We start from the raw sequence: 21,952 nt of genomic DNA on the forward strand, positions 1-21,952 counted from the left end.
TCTTTCTTAACCCCAAACTATTTGCTTAGCCGTGGTTAACGCCTTAACCCCGGACTATCATACAGCTCATGAATATTGATGATTTTACCATATAGAGCGCGATTAACTTGCAATTTTGACTTCTGTGATTGGCTAATGCTTAGCCCCACTTTTCCTTAGCCACATTTCGTTTCACACTGCATCTCTTAGCACCGCCATTGTGGTGCTAGCAGCCGGCTAACCCAGCTTTTCTGTAGGGCCAGATAGTACCGTACTATTTACCGTGCTAGCACACTTTGCTAAAACGTAGTGTGAAAACGAAGTGGGCTAAGCTTAACCCCGGGAAATTGGTGGGGCTTAGCCCCCCCCCCCTTAGCCCCACCAATTTCCTGGGGTTAAGGAAAAAAAGTGCAGTATGAAAAGCATGTATTTAAATGCATGTCATGTGACAATAAATAGCTTTTAGGTCTTTGTAAAAATCTGATGAACCAGAACGGCAGTTTCGTCGTAGGTTTTGGAGCTGGCGAAAGTTTTGCAATAATATTTTCGTATTACATCATTTGCCCAGAGTCGGGGACGAAACAGTTCTTCTAATTCACCAACTTTAAAAAAAAGATTTTTTTTTGTCATTAACGGCGTTGACAATATGTTTTCTGTATTAATGAACCGTCCTTACGTCATGGAGCGAAAATGACTTCAAAGAGTCAGATGATATCGATCCGGTCAGTCGCATAAATTTGATTCATATTTCAAAAATATTGCACCAGAGATTGGCAGCGTGCGCTCTCCATGCGCAAACACAATTGATGAAGAAATAAAGAAATGAGAGCAATTAAAACAAAATGACCCTTTGACCCCGAGATTGCCTCTGACGCAATCATCTTCATAGACTATTACACAAGGATCGTATGAATCAAGTATAAACAATCAATGCAGAAATAAGAAATGAGAGCGATTTGAACAAAAACTTGACCATTGAAGCTTATATGACCGATGACCCAATCACCCTATAGACAACACAAGTGTGAACATAATTGATAAAGAAATAAAGAAATGAGACCTAGTTGAACAAAAATTTCACAAAAGGATGGACATGACCTCATAAATTTCGTTCATGCGAGACAAAAAAAAAGCGAGATGAAAGAAGCGAACGATTACTGTCACTTTATCTTAAAAAAATGTATATATATCCCACCATACAAATATTTAGTTGAATCCGAGAAAAAGGGGAAAATATAAGTATATGGTCACTTCCAATATTACGACATATATCTTTAGTAATCATTAATGGTCAGAGGGGATGGAATGTTTTGCTTGTAATTTCAACAGTTTTTGCATTCTTAGATCTCTTTGTACATAGGGTACAGTCCGTGCTAGTACAGTATGATAAAAATTTTTTTTATCGAAATGAAAGGAAAGGGTAAAAAATACCCCGCTATATAAGACTTTATTCAATAAGAGCAGTAATACTGCACTGAATGTCTATCATCGCCTTTACGGGAGAGGGGTTGGTAATACTTAAAATGCTAGTTCCTGCTGAAGATCGAAAAATTATTAGCAATGAAGTAAATGCGGTGTCTCTTTGCTCTGGGAGGTGTTCAAGACTTAAATGAAACGTTTCTTGTAACATTTGAAATAATAAGTCGCTAAAAACTGATTTGCTTGTTGCTTATTTCCTTTTGCAGGGCACAATGATAAACAGATCTTTAGAGTCATTGCAGAGGGATACAGATATCTAAATTGAATTATAATTGCTAAAGCAATGGTCCAGTGGTTAGATCATTGGACTCATTATCGCAAGGTTGTGAGTTCGAAACCCCACTCTGCCGTTGTCCCCACTTTGATAAAAAGGCCCAAGAGCATATCTGACGTCTATAACGGCAACCACTATGACTGATTAAACTAGAAGTAGAATGTTTCCTAGGTACAATGGTACATGTAGTTAGTTGTTTATCTAATCAGCCAGGCGATAGCCAGCAAGAAGCTGCCCTGCCTAGTTCCTACGGGAGTTACCATGAAGAGAAACAGAAACAGAATCTTATTTACTTTCTGGAATGAAGATTGATATCAATGGATTACATGTAGCATTCTTCCAAAGGATGTGGCAGAATTCAATCTTGGTTAGGGTCTGTCTGGGTTCCAACCTCCTTTGTTTTAGGGCTGTTATGTTGCTTCACCTTGTACCTCACAGCGCCTACGACAACCTCCCCTGTTGCCACCAAACCCGTGATAGCGGCCGCACCCCCGATTCCTATGCCAGCGCAGGTGGTAGCAGCTATTCCACCCGCCGCTCCTGCGGATTGAAGTAAGGCAACGGCACTTCCTGCAGCGACCCCACCTCCATTTGCAATTGCAGATGCTGACATCAGGTATGCACCAATAGAACCGGCTTGTATACCAGCTGCAGTGAAGCCCATTCCGGTGAGTACCACAGGTGCTGCTATGAAGGATCCAATACCAAGGACCGCTGCTCCTGCGGCGAATTTGAGAGCATACGAAGCAAAGTTCCCGGATTTTTTGTCTTCATCTTTGTCTGGACTTCCCCCTGTCCCTGGACCACCAGGATCTGGACAACGTGTCGCACAGTCTTTAGGCCGAGTTGATACTTGTGTACCCGTTGACTGCTCATTTTGTGGTTTCACCTTCTTGAGCTGTTCTGTTCTGGTGCAACTCGGCAATGGCTGATCTTCCTCAAACGCATAATCTTCTCCTCCTGTAGGAGACCTTGTCACGGACGCCTCCGGCTCTTTCTGGTGGTTTTTCTCATTCTCTTCAACTGCCTGGTCCAAATCGGTCTGAGTATATGTCTGGGTCTGGCAATCGCGAATACTCACACGTTTGTCTCCTCTGACCGCATTCGACATAGTTTGCAGGCCTATTTTCTTTCACAATTTACCGCTCAATCGATACAGAAATGTTCACTTGAGTTGGGTTAAACTGAAATGAAAAAAATAGGGATAAAGAAAAAAAAACATTTATAATTATGATGATTATTATAATACAAGACTTTTGTCTATATATTCTCACTACTTTGACAGCTATATTAAATATACTACCACCATCACCACCACCACCACTACTACTACTATACTACTACTACTACTACTATACTACTATACTATACTACTTCTACTACTACCACTACTACTTTTCTTCTTCTACTACTACTACTACTACTACTACTATACTACTACTACTACTACTACTACTATACTACTACTACTACTATACTACTACTACTACTACTACTACTACTACTATACTACTACTATACTACTACTTCCTCCACTATTACAACCATCACTAATAATAATGATTGATTGAATGATTTATTTATTGCAAATATTCACTGAAAATAGCAGCCAAAGCCTGCATTACATTGGTGATGATGATGATGATAATCATGATAATAATTTAAAAAATCATAATAATAATGATAATAATAATGATAATGGATAACCACAATAATAATGATATCAGGTTCGTTATTTTGACAATTTCATCGTCCAAATATTAAATGAGTTTCTTTTGTGAAAGCAAGCAGACATTTTAACAACTGATTGCAAACAAATCAAAATTTGCAAAAAAAAACGGAAGAAAGAAAACATTTCCAAGTACATTAAATCATGATCAAATGCAAGAGAGAAAGAGAAAGAAAATAGTAGTCTATCTCTATATCTGTGACTGTCTGTCGGACTTTGTCCCATGATATTTGGCCACCTGGCAAGAGTTCCATATGCACCCGGGGGGGGGGGGGTAGGTCCTACTCATGAATTAAGACATACGGGGATATGCCACTGGAATGGGTCGCTTTTTTAAGAAATCCCTAAACATGGGGCATGGTTTTATGCCGGCTGGTAAAATTCCTAACATGACCCCAATTTTTCATATTTCAATGTCTTTAGGTGCAATTATTTCTGCAAATCCTGGATGAAAATGCCCGGGTCAAAATAATTCATCTGCCGTTTCGTTGAAGTATAAATCATGTACAATACGACAATTCGTTGCCTTAATCCCCGGCGGCTCCCCCTTGAAAAACGACCAGGAACCACGCAGAACAGCGTACGCATGAACTATCACACGGAATCACATGGATGATCGCAACTTAGGACAAAAGATATACTAGTATAGTACAATGGGAGGAATTTGTTGACTTAAGTTAATCCCCACCCTCAAACATGGGCCCCTTTCTGGATGAAACTCCCTAATAGGTACCCTTTTAGCCAAAATATAGGTATGGGATTTGAGCCTTCACTTCAGCCCCACACCCCCGTCCAAACCAAATCTAAGTACCCCCCCGCCCCCCTCCCATCCCAATAATTATGGCGCTTTGATACCTACGGTTACTATATGGTAGCATACGTACACCACGCATGGAGGTGACATGTCTACTATTGTCTGGGCTATTTTTGTCAGTGGTCCGCAATTGTCTTCAGGCCGCGCGAAGGCAATCTCCGTAAAAATAGCTAAAAAGCGACTAGTGAAGAGTCTACACAAGTCGCTGGTTTGATATGCACATTACCATTGCACCGCAAGCAATCTACACAGCCGCTGATTATAGCACAGAGTTCAGTTGCTACAGGGCCATGGCACTTCATGTGCAGAGAACAGTCATACACTGTAAAAAGTGTGGTGTTAGAACTGACACCAATTGGTGTTAATAGAGGGGTGTTAAAATCACACCCTAGAGATTGAACGTAACACCAAAGAGTGTAAATGTAACAACCAAAGGTGTGTTCATAAACGCATACATTCGTAATTCCGAAGCTTCGTAATTCCGAAGGTTCGGTTATTCCGAAGGTTCGTATTTCCGAAGGTTCGTCAATCCGAAAACGAAATAAGGTTCGTAATTCCGAAGGTTCGTTAATCCAAAAACGAAATAAGGTTCGTAATTCCGAAGGTTTGTTAATACGAAAACAAAATGAGGTTCGTAATTCCGAAGGTTCGTCAATCCGAAAACGAAATAAGGTTCGTTAATCCGAAAACGAAATAAGGTTTGTCAATCCGAAAACGAAATAAGGTTCGTTAATCCTAAAATTAAATGAGTTTCGTATTTCCGAAAATGAAAATTATATTTATTTTGGTAACAGAAAACGGTGTTGTCATTACAAGATTACACGATATCATGCAATGATAGTAATAACGATCGATGATACATGCGTGTGTTGTGGCCAAAAGCATGTATTTCATTAAGAATAGGCGCCCTGATCAAGCATAGGCTAATTTTCGATTTTATCTGAGCAATTGCTGCCTAAGCAAGTGGTTTAAAGATGCAGAGGATCAAGTATAAGTATAAAGCTAATTATTGACTGTTAGGACTACCCTTTCAAAGAAACAAACAAAAATCAACTTTAAGCTGCCGATCGAGGAAAATATGGCTGAAAAAAATCCCCCCTTCCCTATTTGACGAAAGTTGGATCCGCCAGGGGGAGGCAGGGGGCACTTGCACCCCAAAAATGAAATAAAAAACAGGGAAATTAATATTTTCCAAAATGGGAAAGTTCCTTTTTCAAAAATAAATATGCCGTTTTTCGTGTTTTTTCGAAATAAAATACTCTTTTTAAAGTACACAAGTTAAGTTTTCATGAAGGCTGGAATATTGCAAATTTTCAGCTTGCACTTCGCACTCTCATTCGATTGGTGAAATATGCATTCTAAAGAGGTCACTAAATGCTTTCTTTAACAGGTTCCTTTTCTGGTCAGTATGTTAAAGCTCGCGTTTTGCGCTCGTGTTAATTTTTTTAGTTAGATGTACATCTTTTTAATGACAGCAGAAATCTGCTCGGATTTTTAAAAACTTATTTTCATTTTTTATTGAAATACCCTAAAGTTTTAGCTTGTGATTCACGCTTGCAACACCTCGCAATAATGCCATTTAAAGAACAATTGACCCCCAAAAACGTTTTACAACTTCACCTTTGAATTTGTTTTACCAAGCCGCTCGCTCATATACTCTCTCCCGAAAAATAAAGCCTAAATATACGTTTTGCCATAATAAGAAATCACTTCAAAAAAAGGTTTTTCTCTACTTAATCACTATCAAACACACAATGACTTCAAGCAGATGATAATCTTAAGGTGAAAATATCACCAAAGTGTCCATTTTGACGTATGAGTTTCATTTTTTGGCTTTACCCCCCCCCCAACGAAAATTTGTTCGGCCGCCCTTGCCTTCCCATCCTCATAACAATTGAACGGCAACAGTGTCCCCCGCCCACTCCCCCTTGCCTCTGCCTCTGCTTTCCCGGTTTTCATTTTTCGGATTAACGAACCTTATTTTGTTTTCGGTTTAACGAACCTTATTTCGTTTTCGGACTAACGAACCTTCTAAAAAACGAACCTTATTTCGTTTTCGGATTAACGAACCTTCGGAAAAACGAACCTTATTTCGTTTTCGGATTAACGAACCTTCGGAAAAACGAACCTTATTTCGTTTTCGGATTAACGAACCTTCGGAACAACGAACCTTATTTCGTTTTCGGATTAACGGACCTTTGGAACAACAAACCTTATTACGTTTTCGGATTATCGAACCTTCGGAACAACGAACCTTATTTCGTTTTCGGATTAACGAACCTTCTGAAAAACGAACCTTATTTCGTTTTCGGATTAACGAACCTTCGGAACAACGAACCTTATTTCGTTTTCAGATTAACGAACCTTCGGAACAACGAACCTTATTACGTTTTCGGATTATCGAACCTTCGGAACAACGAACCTTATTTCGTTTTTCGGATTATCGAACCTTCGGAATAACGAACCGTCGGAATAACGCCACAAATGCTCGGATTAATGAACCCTTTTACGTGTTTCGGAATTACGAACCTTCGGAATAAAGAACCTTCGGAATTACGAAGCTTCGGAATTACGAAGTGTAAACGGTAATAACACAGATAGATTTAAAACTTACACCACCAATTTAACACCGGTGTAGAATAACTGGTGTAGTCCTCTATGTACACCGGTTAACACCACAATTTTTGCTGTGTATGAATTAAATCCGAACATATTTTGCAGTGGCGTTTGTATCCCGATACACAAGGTGAAAAACCTACAATTCAGGCAATAGCCAAAATTAATTTAGTAAGTAGTAATAATAATAATAAGACAAGAATAATAACAATGGTACAAAACGAAGGAGAATTTTCAGCATTTTCAGTGGATACCATGCGCGACCAAAAAGCACGTGAAAAGGATGGCTTTTTCAAAATACAGCACGTTACGTACGTAACGTGATGAGGGTGTCAAAAGCCCAAAATAATGAAAAAGGGTATCTATTTTGTAAGGAAAGCTACGTGTTTAGGGTCATGTTGCGGGGATGATAAAACTAAATTAAAACGTTTTATAAAGGATTCCCTTTGGCTCCAACACTGACTACGTGTTTAGAGTCCTATTTGCGCGACGTGTGGAAGGCGGGGCCGTACTAAACCAAATGATGTGTAAAAGTAAAACCGACGACCGGCGTACGGACCCGTGACATATCATTGTACTTGTTTAGGGGTTCATTTCAGGAATACTTGTCAAAATTATCGTTTTGTTTCCAATACTCGTTAAGGGTAGGGATTCACACGCCAATACTTGTTATGGGTTGCATTTTCAGAATATGGAAAATACGTGTTTGGGGTGCTTTTCGAGACCACATGGTCGCGCATGGTATCCACTCGTCAATGGAAGTGCCCCCCCCCCCCACGGGATAGAAGTCCATTTGTTTTAAATTATTTCAAAATTAAAATATACTACTATACTGCATGCTTCTGCTACTACTATACTACAACTACTACTACTACTACTACTACTACTACTACTATACTTCTACTACTATACTCACTACTACTACTACTATACTACTACTACTACTACTATTACTATACTACTACTACCCCTCCTCCTACTATACTTCTAATACTACTCACTGCTACTACTACTACTATACTAATACTACTACTACTCCACCTACTATACTTCTACTACTACTCACTACTACTACTTGTAATAATAATAATCTTACATGTAATAACAATATCTGATTTTATTTGATTTGGTTTATTTATTTCCACATTCGAATAACAAAAGCATATACAAGTGTATCATTTTTTTCTTAGCATAACATAATAAGCAAATTAATAACATTTGCATACATACAATCTTATAATCTAATTGATTACTTATACCTGATAATTTTTTTTGTAAAAAAATAGCAGATAAAACATTATATATAGAAATATATTTATATACATATATCAACATAATACATTTTGAAATGTAGGAGACCTTCATCTTAGCATACAGCTTCAAAAGGAGAAAGGGGAAGGAAATCAGACAAACAGTGCAATAAAAGAGACGTATCTTTTTGCACAAAATGATGGGAATATTTCCAAAAAAGTAGATAGCGAAAGAAAAATTAAAATGAGGAAATTATAATCATGTTGATAAAAGTTGAAGTGCAAGTGTGCGAGAGTGCATGCGGGAGGGTGGGGGGGGGGGTTGTAATATCGGTTGGTATGTAACACACAGAGATTTTAGGTATTATATTTTAATAGTGTATTTCTCTTCAGAACGGCCTTGAATGAATAAAGTGAACACCATAACTTAATGTCAGGTGATGAATTATTCCATAAATCTGCACCGTAATGTCTAATTGATTTGTGTGCTATTATTAGTTTTGGATTTGTGAGATGAAATTTGTCAAAGTTTCGCGTTGGATATTTATGAGAAGAAGAAGAAAACTTGATAGAAGAAGGTCGGAGGCGAAGAAGAACAAGAATTAAAAAAATGTAATAGGCCTACTTATAAATAAATAATTAATAACCCCTACTACCACTACTACTACTACTATTTCTACTACTAATTCTGTTCATAACAATGACGCTGACAATAATGATGATAATAATAATAATAGTGATATTAATAACAGTAGTAATGATAATGATAATATTGACAACAAACTATGTAATTAATCAATAACAGTTTCAAAATGATGCTAATGATGATGAAATATACTACTTCTACTATTACTAATCATGATAAATATATGATGATAAATAGTAACAATAAAAATGATAATAATTATAATAGTAATAAATAAAAATAATGATAACGATAATATATAACTACATTGATACTACTACGACGACACGACGACGACTAATACTACATAAATAATACTATCATCACTACAACTAATTATAATATGAAATAAAAGCTACCTGTTGCAAATCAACAAAATCATCAGAAGTGTTGTCCAGTTAGTTTCACCTTAAAGGGATCGTCCAGGCTGAAAATATTTCTATTTTAATAAATAGAGTGAAATTCACAGAGTAAAATGCTGAAAATGTTATCAAAATCGGAAAAGAAATAACGAAGTTCCCACTTTCATCATTATCTGATAGCTGTAGTATGCTAATGAGAACTGGTAACAGATGGACAGACAAACGGTGCTCAAAGAGATGGAAAACATAATGTTTCCAGCAACTTCACTGTGGTAAAAATATCCAATCATTCTTATTGCAGTAACATTTACGGAAAGACAGACAGACATATGAACACCTGATAACATGGTTATGGGTGTTCCAGATAAGAAGCACTGCTTGTTAGTGGATCCCTCCATTTTCTCGGAAGGCCGACTGGAGGCATATAGAAAGAAAATAGATTCTTAAATTCATATATTTTTCATATTCAGTGATTTGATAAGTATTTATATGTAATTTTTTTTAGGCCTATCATTATACCCGGCTGGCCCCGAATATACAATCGTCAAACTACAGTACTTTACATCAATAAACAAAGTTAAAAAAACAAATGAATACATAGGACTTTCTTGCCAACAAGTGAAAACATAAATTTTATTTGAACACATATTCTTCAAGCTTGTAAGAATCTTAATCTTACATTAATAATACAGCGATCAACGAACTTATACCCTATAATGATTGCTTTTCTTTCATCTAAAAATAAACAAAGGTCTATTTTACATCCTACTCGTATAAGAATGCAGTGTCATACCAACAATAGTGACGGAATATGTTATTCTTTTTCCATATGACAGTGAGAGGGCAAATCACCAGCAATTCGGCAAAAGGCAAATGATATAGGCAAACATGTACATTCGTGTTGAACATGCATATATTTGCACATGTTCTGCAGACATCTTAGGTGCGGACTTTCGCATCGCACGCCCAGCGATGTGAAAGAAAATGATGCCGACCGCTGGTCGACTACAGTAGGACGTGCAACTCACTGAAAATATCAGAAAAATTCTATAAATTACCAATATCGCGCTGTTAGACTAAATTGTGCATTTGGAACATCCTTCCTATGGTCAAGTGACAGGGTAAGCGAGCATTTGTGGGCTGTTTTGAGCACTTCACACTTACTTTATGTCGTAGGTCGCACCTATACGTACCGTACTAACATTCAAATTTCCCGCCCTTTTACCAAAGGCCAATCATGGCGACTGGGCCGGCGACATCCGAGCCGGACCATACAATAACGAGTACGGATGAAGAAATCTGGATGATACAAAGACCATGTCGAAAAAAAGCACTTCGTACCAACCAGAAAAAAGAAAAAGAGAAAAGAGTGACGATATTACAATTGAAAATATCAATCAAAACGCATCGTCAGACTCTGACTCGAAAACATCATATCGTACTCCAGGTTTTACTTCAACCAAAAGATTGTCTGATTTCAAGCTATTTATAGCACCTATAGATAGACAGAAGAAATTGAATTTAAGGAATATTGATCCCTTAAAAGTAAAAAAAGCGATCAGAAATGTGACTTCACAACCAGTAGAGTTTATTAAACCCATTAGCACTGGGTTGCTGGTAAAATGTATCAACCTAAAGCAGATGAAATCCATCTCACAGATTCAAAACATAGGCAATATACCAGTCAAGGTCACGGAAAGTAGGTCGGGAACTAAAGGAGTGATATATGGTGTCCCAACTGAAACATCAGAAGAGGATATTCTTGAAGAATTGAGAGACCAGAAAGTGACAGCAGTAAAAAGAATAGTAAAGAAAGACCAGAGAAACAAAAATGACAAAGAAAGAGAAGGTGCTGATAATAATCAGCCTATTTTTATTCCTATGAGGAGTGTGATTCTTACTTTCAGTCTGGCAGATCTCCCTCAGAATATCAATCTAGGCTACCAGATGTTTACAGTAAAACCATATATCCTTCCTGTGTCCAGATGTTTTAAGTGTCAAAGGTATGGTCACACTGCTGACATATGCAGATCTCAGATTAGGTGTGTTAGGTGTGGAGATCATTATAATTTTGATCAATGCCAGAAGATATTGACACCAATATGTGCCAATTGTGGAGGTGAACACTCCGCAGCATTCAAAGGATGCCGGCAGGCCAAAAAAAGCAAAAGAAGTACAAGAAATAAAGATAATAAGAAAGCTAACATATGCTGAAGCATCCCAGGTTAATGAAACAGATAACCTAATAATCTTAGGTGATTTCAACGCCCATAGTACCCTCTGGGGCAGTGACAAAACCGACAGAAATGGACAAGCCATTGAGCAATTTATATATGAGAATAACTTCATAGTATTGAATGATAAAACAGGAACTAGACTTGATCCTTGTACTGGAAAGCTTTCGTGCTTAGATCTGAGTATTTCCTCCCCATTATTGGCCGGTAAGGCGATATGGAAGGTTATGGAAGATTCTTTTGGGAGTGATCATTTTCCAATTATTATTCAAATAACACTTGGAAAGAAAGGAAAAAATAATGAAAATCTAAGTAATAAGGCCAAAGATAACATGTCTCATGAACATATCTCTTTTAAGAATGTTAACTGGCCCATATTTGCATACAAATGTGAAAATATTATAAAAAATGAAATAATTAATTCTGAAGATGATATTCAGAACATTTTTCATACATTTATGGAACGCTTGAAAGAATGTATTCACGAAGCAATTCCAAAACAAGAAAGACAGGAAAAAATCCTGTCCCATGGTGGAACAAGGAATGTACTGAAAAGATTAAAGAAAGAAATAGAATAAAAAACCATCTATCAAGAAAAATTACACTTGATAGAATTAACGAATACAAAAAAAAGAAGGCAGAAGCCCAACGAGTTCTCCGGAAAGCGGAAAGAGAATATTGGCAAGCTTTTTGCAGAATACTAGACAGATTCATGCCAGAGACAAAGATATGGTCATGTATAAAACGTTTGAATGGCGTACCTGTCAAAAAATCACAAAATATGCCTATTTTGATTGAGAAAGGTAAAGCCATTACGTCCTTACCAGAGAGAGTAGAGATTTTTGGAACTTTTTTCCAATCCTTAGGACACAAAAAACAAGATATCAATAAAACATTAACCAAGGAAGTACAAAACTCTTTCTACCAAAATGAACATGTCATTAATGAACTTTTCTCGATGAATGAATTTGAGAAAGCAGTTAAATCTACTAAATTTGCTGCTCCAGGAAAAGATAATATTCCATACATTGTATACGAAAATATGCCAAAAAACACAAAAGAAATTATGTTGAACATTATTAATAGAATATGGGAATCCGGGGATATTCCGAGTTCTCTAAAACACTCAATTTTAGTGCCAATCTTGAAATCTGGTAAGGACTCAAAAAACGTTATCTCTTACAGACCAATATCACTTACATCTTGTTTTGCCAAAGTTATAGAGCGTATGATAAAAAATAGATTGCAGTGGTACATAGATAAAAATAACTTATTGCCTAATTTCATCAGCGGTTTTAGAAAAGGTCGTAGTACAACTGACAATATTGTTTTATTAGAAAATGACATTAAAAAATCTATCAATTGCAGTGAGCACACTCTTGCAGTATTTTTGGATGTCGAAAAGGCTTATGACAGTCTTTGGATTGATGGATTACTGTACAAACTAGCTCAATGTGGTATAGGAGGAAATATGTTACATTTTTTAGAAAATTATCTAACAGAACGTACCTTTCAGGTAAGAGTTACAAATACTGAATCCAGAACATTCCAAATCCATAACGGACTCCCCCAGGGGAGTGTTCTGAGCACCCTTTTATATAATGTCATGATGAGAGATATTCCAATTGATCCTGAAGTGACAATATCCATATATGCTGATGATTGTGCAATATGGTTTTCTGGAAAAAATGTAGAGAATATTAGATTAAGGATACAAACTTATCTAGATATATTATGTACCTGGTTTAAAGACTGGGGATTCAATTTTTCTTTTGAGAAGACTGTTCCGGTATTTTTCACTAAGCTTACAAACGTTACACCTCCAACAGTCAAGTTTGAAGGGAGTATACTCACTTATAAAAATAATCACCGTTTCCTAGGAATGATATTTGATAGTAAATTGTCTTGGCTTCCCCATATAGAGAACGTAGTTTCAAGAAGTAAAAGGAAACTAAATATATTGCGAAGTTTAACAGGAACTAAATGGGGAAGTTCATCTAAGTCCTTACTCATGGTTTACAGGGCAATTATTAGATCAATTTTTGATTATGGTTGTCAAGCTTATGATAGTGCTCCAGTAACTACAAAAAAGTTGTTAGACTCGGTGCAATATCAAGCACTCAGAATATGTGCTGGCGGGCTGCCGTTGACATCGCTAGTTTCTCTGCAGGTGGAAATGGGAGAACCTCCTTTAAATTTAAGAAGGCAAATGTTATCAAGCAAGTACAGACAAAATATAGAAAGACATAGTAATCACCCATTAATAACACGTATCAAACCATGTTGGCAGTTCGATTATCTTAAAGGTAAGAACGTTAGTAAACCGTTTGGTTATAGGCTTCAATCCAAGATAGGAAAAGAAATTAGTATTGAAAATATTATTTCTCCAGCCTTTCCCCTTGGTTATTTTGTCCACCAGTTATATCTACTGAATTAAGTACACAAATTAAGAAATCGGACCATCCAATACAATTGCAACAACTGAGTTTGGAATTGATACATACAAAATGGTCACACCAACTCCATATATACACTGATGGATCCAAAGCTCCTGAAAAGGCAATTACTTCAGCCGCTTTCTACGTACCTTTTTTTTTCTTTTTACCAAGGCAAAAGGTTATCTAATTTCACCTCCTCCTACAGGGCGGAATTGATTGCGATTATTCTTGCACTGGAATGGATAGAATATTTAGATATATATACAGGTGTTGTTATTTTCAGTGATTCATTAAGTGTACTTTTATCTTTACAGAATCGGAAAGACGATCCTATTATCACAGAAATTCTGACTATTACTACAAGACTCAAATATAAAGGTTTAGATATATACCTAGCATGCCTAGAGTGGATCCCTGGTCACTGTGGAATAAAAGGAAATGAAATAGCAGACTCCTGCGCAAAAAAAGCTTTATCAAACAAAATAGAAATTCATAATCAAATAACATTATCAGAGATTATGCAACTTATTTTAAAAAGTTGTAAGATAGTTTTGCAAGAAAGATGGAATAAAACTAACTCAGCACTGAAAGAGTTGCAACCATCAGTGTTACCCACATATAAATGTAATCTAGGGAGACAGGAAACTGTACTCCATCGTCTCCGTTTTGGAGTCGCTGGTCTTAACCAAGATCTACATAGATTAGGGATCCATCAAACAGGGTTTTGTGATACATGTCGTGAGGTAGAAACTGTCAGACATTATCTTTTACATTGTCCAAAATATCTAATTGAAAGATCAATGCTCCTTGTAGATTTGAATGAATCACAGCCTGGACAAATAATGGAGTATTTAAAAAACGATGATCCAGGGATAAAGAAAGCACTTTTACGTTTCGTTTCAAGAACGAAACGTTTTAGTATAAAGGAGTGATGTACTATATTTTATATTGTATTGTTTATTAAGAAATATAAAAGGATATGATTGTACAAGTCTAATGTGAAAAAAAAAAAAATATATATATATACATAATAATGTATGATATAATATATACAATATGTTCTGCATATAACTAACAAAGCCCACAAGTGTTTTCGCCTTGTTGTTGTTGTTTAAAAAAAAGAAACAAATTATTTTAATGTTTAACCCATCTGTAAGCACAGGTACACTAGCGCCCCCTCGTCTATGCATGGGTGACCTAGGCATTTACGTCCGAAAAATCGGCACAATGTACCGTGCTGACCGGTATGATTGCATCTTGAAAGGACAGGGCAAGCGCAACTAGTTGGAACTGAGCTGAAGCTAGCGGTTTGTTTTTGGTGAAGATTTGTTTATATGCCATTTTGATTAGAGTTACGGCAAACTGTACCATAATTATCTCTTTTTCATATTAGAAGGATGCACATGAAAAATATTTCACATATGTATGAATTATTATTGGTAATAATTTTATTATGTGAGAAGTGAGATTTTTATTAATAGAGTAAATGGCGACGATAGTCAAATATGACTAATCGCCACTCAAACCAATATAAGAAGAAGAAGAAGCTGATGTTGTTGTTGTTGTTCGCTTGGGTTTTGAGGCGCGTGTCATTCAGATATGAATATTTACGATATATGATAGTGTACACAAACGTAGACTCTTCACTAGTCGCTTTGTAGCTATTTTTGCGGAGATTGCCTTCGCCGGCGGCGAGTTTCCGTTTTACACCCTGGCGAAGGCATTTTCCGGAAAAGTAGCCAAAAAGCGACTAGTGAAGAGTCTACGTCTACGTTTGTTTACATTATCAGCTGGGCGCGCGATCCAAAGTCCGCACCGAAGTTATCCGCAGAGCTTATACTTTCCAGGTTCAATACGAATGTTTGCCTTGATCATTTGCCTTGCCGATTTGCTGATGTCTGTCTTTCTCTCTATCTGTCTATATATCTATCTCTCAAATTCTATCTCTATCTATCTATGTAAATAATGTAACTGCAGTATCTATCTAATAATCTTCTCTGTCTCTCTCATTCTTTATCTAACATCTATCTATCTCAAATTCTCTATCTCTCTCTATCTATCCATCTGTCTGTCTTTTTCTCTATTTCTCTTTTTCCGTCCATATATCTATAACATATCTCCATCTCTCAAGTTCTCTCCCCCATCCATCTATCTATCTTCTATCTATTTTTTGTAACTACAGTATCTATCTATCTGTTAATTTGTTGATAATCTTCCCTGTCTCATTCTTTATCTATTTAACATCTATCTATCTCTCAAATTCTCTCCCTATCTATCTATCCATCTGTCTGTCTTTCTTTATTTCTCTCTATCTATTTATCTATCTATTTTTATAACTTCAGTATCTATCTGTTAATAATCTTCTCTGTCTCTCTCACTTTTAATTCTATTTAACATCTATCTCTCAAATTCTCTATCTATCTCTCTATCCATCTATCTATCCATCTGTCTGTCTTTCTCCCTCTATTTATCTATCTATTTTTTTTAACTAGAGTATATATCTATCTGTTAATTTGTTAATAATCTTCTCTGTCTCTCTCATTCTTTATCTATTTAATATCTATCTCTCTCTCTCTCTATCTATCCATCTGTCTGTCTTTCTCTCATTCTCTCTATCTATCTATCTATTTATCTATCTATTTTTTTAAACCTAGAGTATCTATCTATCTGTTAAATTGTTAATATTCTTTGTCTCTCTCCCTCTTTATCTAACATCTATCTATCTCTCATCTATCTATCTCTCAAATCCTCTATCTATCCATCTGTCTGTCTTTCTATATTTCTCTCTATCTATCTATGTATCTATCTATCTGTTAATTTGTCTATCCTGTCTCTCTCATTCTTTATCTTTCTATCTATCTAACATCTATCTGTCTCTCAAATTCTCTATCTCTCCTTCTCTAGCATCTGTCTGTCTTTTTTCTCTCTTTCTCTTTGTTCGTCCATATTTCTATCTATAACATCTCTCTCTCTTTCTCTCTCTCCCCCTCTCCCTCTATATATCGACCTCTCTGTCTCCCCCCCCCCCTCTCTCTCTATTTATCTATCTATTCATCCATCTCTCCCTCTTTCTCTCTCTCTCTTTCTATCTATCTATCCACCTCTCTCTCTCTGTCTCTCTCTCTCTCTATTTCTATCTATCTATCTACCTATCTATCAATCTATCTTTCTATCTTGTCTCTATCTATTTATCAGTCTTCTATATCTATCTTACGGCAGCTTCTAAGTGTATCAATCCATCAAACTTCAATTTGTCTTTCCATTATAAGTATCTGTTTATTTTGATTTTGTCTGTCATTCTATTCATTTTAATTTATTTTTAGAAAAAAAAACTATCATAAACAACGCGACTGCAAAAGCATGTTCGGATTTCAATCATAGAGATGTATATTGATTTCACTCCCTGACTGCCGCTCTCTCTGTACATGAAGTGCCGAGGAACTCTGTGCTCTGATCAGTAACTGTGCAAATTGCATGCGGTGGTGGACTCGCCTGTGTCGCACGCTGCATGCAACCAGCGACGTGTGTAGACTCTTCACTAGTCGCTTTTTGGCTACTTTTCCGGAAAATGCCTTCGCCAGGGTGTAAAACGGAAACGCGCTCGCCGGCGCCAGGGTGTAAAACGGAAACGCCATATCACGCACGAATCCAGGGCACGAATGAAGAAGACGAAGGTATATCGAAGACGAATAATATAATCAGGTATTTGTTATAGAGACTAATACATTCCCTGTTATCATAGACCTAGAAATAAGATAACACAATCGATGTCTGTCAAAGAAATGACCAATCATTTTCCTACCTGACTACCTATAGCACGTCCACGGCTCAGTTTTGTGTACAGTGTAGGGTCCAATCTAACCTACGTTACAAATGTTAGTAAATTTGTCGGTTTACACGTACACGTATTGTATACGGCATGCAGCCATCTGTATGACGAGCTTGAGCTATAGGCTCCCCACGCACGCGCAGTTAAGTTGACCGAGATCATGACGCATGCCCAATTGTGCGTACTTCATCAGAGCAGGGACGTATGGAAGCTTATAAGTGCCACCCAGATGTTGAGATAATTATCTTGGGAAGTCGACATCTTGCGAGCGATCAGATCAGATGACGAGAATAGAGGAATTTAACACATCAGATAAAGTCATTCCATCATTTATTGGAACCAAGGCTGAACATGGCCGACTATAAATTACATATATTGGCGTGATCCATTTTTCCTTTTACCCTCACTGATCGATAAATCATACTTCCTGAATTGACAAACACATGCAAAGTAGTAAGAACCTTAATTATACCTGAGGTATTCTACCTTCAACCTTCAGTTATAATTACTATAGATTACCATATACAATCATAAGTGGTACACAACTCCAAATTTAAACCTCTAGCGATAAAACAATGAACTTTATAACGCAATCCAAAACATCACAATTAATTTCAAATTCTGTTGAAAACGATTAAGTTAAGGCCTTGGCCGACTTTGATTCCATATAATACAAAGGGTTTTTTTACAGAGTCATCCAGAGTAGATTGAAAGTCCCGGACCGGTGCAGGGACTGAAGCTTCACAGCTACTGCTGCTAGGATGTAGTATCCTCGAAAGCTGAAGACGGGAGTGATCCGGGGAGTGATCAATCCCATCATCGTAGGGGACGTGGATAAATCAGCACTGTTCGTTGTTGCACGGGCATCGGGAGGGCGACTGGGAGAAGCTAGGGCCCTCTCTCTGGGGATGTGAAGGAGAGTCACTTGGAAAGGTCTGGTGGCCATGTCCGAGGGCATGTCTTTGAGCAGGATGTTTCACATCATCTGCTGGGATTAGTCTTAGCGTCCATGGTTCAGGTTGGGCCAACTGATGAAGTCACTTGAACTTGCAGGTCATCACTTGTGACTGGATGAGACCCTGGTTCGACAGCATCTGGAACAACATCCTGCAAGAGATGTGACTGAGGAACTGATCCGTCTGGTTGAGAACATATAGGTACCGTGTCACTGACTGCATTAATATCGAGACGGCTGTCATGAGAAAGTATATGGACCTAGTTCATGAAACTTGGACATAAGGTTAATCAAGTATCACTGAACATCCTGCATGAGTTTTATGTCACATGATCAAGGTCAAAGGTCATTTAGGGTCAATGAACTTTGGCCGAATTGGGGGTATCCGTTGAATTCCCATCATAACTTAAAAGTTTATGGATCTGATTCATGAAACTTGGACATAATAGTAATCACGCATCACTGAACATTTTGTGCACGTTTCAGGTCTCATGATTAAGGTCAAAGGTCATTTAGGGTCAATGAACTTTGGCTGCATTGGGGGTATCTGTTGAATTACCATCATAACTTTGAAAGTTTATGGATCTGATTCATGAAACTTGGACATTAGAGTAATCAAGTATCACTGAACATCCTGTGCGCATTTCAAGTCACATGACCAAGGTCAAAGGTCAATGAACATTGGCCGAATTGGGTGTATCTGTTGAATTACCATCATAATAAATATCAATTTTAAGTTGCTGATCGGGGAAATTATGGGTGAAAAAATTTGCCCCCCCCCCTATTGGCGAAAGTTGGATCCGCCGGGGGGGTAGCAGGGGGTACTTAATTGCACCCCCAAAATGAATAACAAACAATATAGTATATTCCTTTTTTTCAAAATAAATACTCTTTTAAAAGTATACATTTTAGACTAATTTTCAGGAGAAGCTCTTAATAAAAATGACATCCCCTCAAATACAAATCCTATTATCTAGAGGTTACTCGCACGCGACCAACACACTTCATCCCCTGCATCTATTTGCTTGCATGGGCAGCAATTGCTCAGATAAAATCGAAAGTAAGCGTATGGTTGATCCGGGCACTTATTCTTAAATCAATACATGCTTTGGGCACAACACACACACATGTATCATCGTTCGTTATTACTTTTATTGCATAATATCATGTTATCTTGCAAGGACAACACCGTTTTTATTACCAAAATGAATTAATTTCATTTTCAGAATTGCGAACCTTATACAATTTTCGGATTAACGAACCTTATTTCTTTTTCGGACTAACCAATCTTCGGAATAACGCACCTTATTTCGTTTTCGGATTAACGAACCTTCGGAATTACGAACCTCATTTCGTTTTCGGATTAACAAACCTTCGGAACAACGAACCTTATTTCGTTTTCGGATTATCAAACCTTCAGAACAACGAACCTTATTTCGTTTTCGGAATAACGCCACAAATGCTCGGATTAACGAACCCTTTTTCGTTTTCGGATTAACGAACATCGCAATATAGGCAATTTACGTGTTTCGGAATTACGAACCTTCGGAATTACGAAGTGTAACCGAAATAACTTGCCACAGTGATGATTTAATCATAGGCCTAACATAACACGTGACAAACATTTAACTTCAAATAGGCCTTGAATGCATGACAATTACAAGAAATAACTTGCCACAGTGATGATTTGACACCAGTTCATTAAGTTGAATCATGCTCAGTCATGCATGAGAGTTAGATAACTGGACGGAGGACTCATTGGACTATCTAACCATGAAGAAAAAAATTGTAAATATTTTTTTAGTTTTCTAGAAATTTGCTGTTGAAGTTGGGTTTACTTTTTTTTAGAGACACGCTGTATAAAGCATGGGTCTGCTTGTAGTTCCATGCATACTGTTGGTCAACACTGATTATTGTTAGTTTTTGCAGGAGTTTCTGCATTTTATTCATAAATTAATGATAAATTAACATGTTCACATAATACCAAGCATGTAAATGAATACAATATGTGGCAATTGAAGAGATACATTGTAAAAAGTACAGAAAAGATTTAAATTAAATCATAGTGAGTTCGGTAAATACAGGGGCCAGCTATTATAAGCACAGAGGTGCTTGAAGCAATAGCAGCCGGGAGATGGGGCTACATGAAAATCCGCATACATTCGTAATTCCGAAGCTTCGTAATTCCGAAGGTTCGTTTATTCCGAAGGTTCGTATTTCCGAAGGTTCGTAATTCCGAAGGTTCGTAATTCCGAAGGTTCGTCAATCCGAAAACGAAATAAGGTTCGTAATTCCGAAGGTTCGTTAATCCGAAAACGAAATAAGGTTCGTAATTCCGAAGGTTCGTTAATTCGAAAACAAAATAAGGTTCGTAATTCCGAAGGTTCGTTAATCCGAAAACGAAATAAGGTTCGTAATTCCGAAGGTTCGTTAATCCGAAAACCAAATAAGGTTCGTTAATCCGAAAACGAAATAAGGTTCGTTAATCCGAAAACCAAATAAGGTTCGTATTTCCGAAAATGAAAATAATTCATTTTGGTAACAAAAACGATGTTGTCATTATAAGATTACACGATATTATGCAATGATAGTAATAACGATCGATGATACATGCGTGTGTTGGGGCCAAAGCATGTATTTCATTAAGAATGGCGCCCTGATCAAGCATAGGCTAGTTTCGATTTTATCTGAGCAATTGCTGCCTATAAGCAAATGGTTTAATTGAAGATGCAGGGGATCAAGTGTGTTGGAAGCGTGCGAGTAACCTCTAGATAATAGGATTTGTATTGGAGGGGATGTCATTTTTAATAACAGCTTCTGCTGGTAATAAAAATAATACTAATAATGATCCTTGTGAGATGTTGAAAGCGCGAATCGCAAGCTGAAACTAGTAGACATTTCATATAACAAGACGTGAAGTGAGCATTCGGAGCATTTTTTGTAATAGTGAGAAAGATGTGTATCTTTCTAAAGAATTAATGCGAGGGCGAGCTGTAATTTGTTTATATACTGACTCAGGTTGTTTTTACAGAAGTTTTTGCCCTGTGCTAAAGTCAATGGCGGAAATCACACTAACCTTAGTTTTCAGTTTTTACCAGCGTTTTCTCAGGTAAAAAGTTTTATGCAACAGGCTTCAGAAAGTAATCTTTTAAGGACTGCATTTAGTGACTCATGAATAGAATATATATCTCACGAACTAAATAATGAGAGCGCGAACCGCAAGCTTAAAATTTGTGATATTCCAACCTGAAAACTGGACATTTCATACTTCTTTTTTGTAACCAGGAATAGAATGAGTTCCTCAATAA

At 37.0% G+C, this 21,952-nt stretch overlaps 1 protein-coding gene across 7 annotated transcripts; it reads right to left on the reverse strand.

Annotated features, from left to right (window-relative positions):
• On the reverse strand, positions 1-17,830 carry LOC121429769 (interferon alpha-inducible protein 27-like protein 2B). 7 transcript variants are annotated; one of them, XM_041626980.1, is made up of 4 exons: positions 17,663-17,830; positions 14,010-14,093; positions 12,932-13,101; positions 1-2,916 (listed from the first exon to the last, which is right to left on the reverse strand). In XM_041626980.1, exon 4 carries the CDS (start codon positions 2,841-2,843, stop codon positions 2,091-2,093), a length of 753 nt encoding a protein of 250 aa, XP_041482914.1. In that variant the 5' UTR covers positions 2,844-2,916; positions 12,932-13,101; positions 14,010-14,093; positions 17,663-17,830; the 3' UTR covers positions 1-2,090. The 7 variants fall into 7 exon arrangements, with proteins under 7 accessions (XP_041482914.1, XP_041482919.1, XP_041482918.1 ...); XM_041626985.1 differs by lacking the exons at positions 12,932-13,101; positions 14,010-14,093 and adding an exon at positions 9,186-9,265; XM_041626984.1 differs by lacking the exon at positions 14,010-14,093.
• Positions 17,831-21,952: the final 4,122 nt, after the last annotated feature.

This window comes from Lytechinus variegatus, chromosome 16, assembly GCF_018143015.1.
Source record: "Lytechinus variegatus isolate NC3 chromosome 16, Lvar_3.0, whole genome shotgun sequence".
Lineage (NCBI taxonomy): Eukaryota > Metazoa > Echinodermata > Echinoidea > Temnopleuroida > Toxopneustidae > Lytechinus > Lytechinus variegatus.

Coding starts and splice junctions, on each gene's coding strand:
- LOC121429769 (XM_041626981.1), bottom strand. CDS start 2,843: ATGTCGAATGCGGTCAGAGGAGACAAACGTGTGAGTATTCGCGATTGC.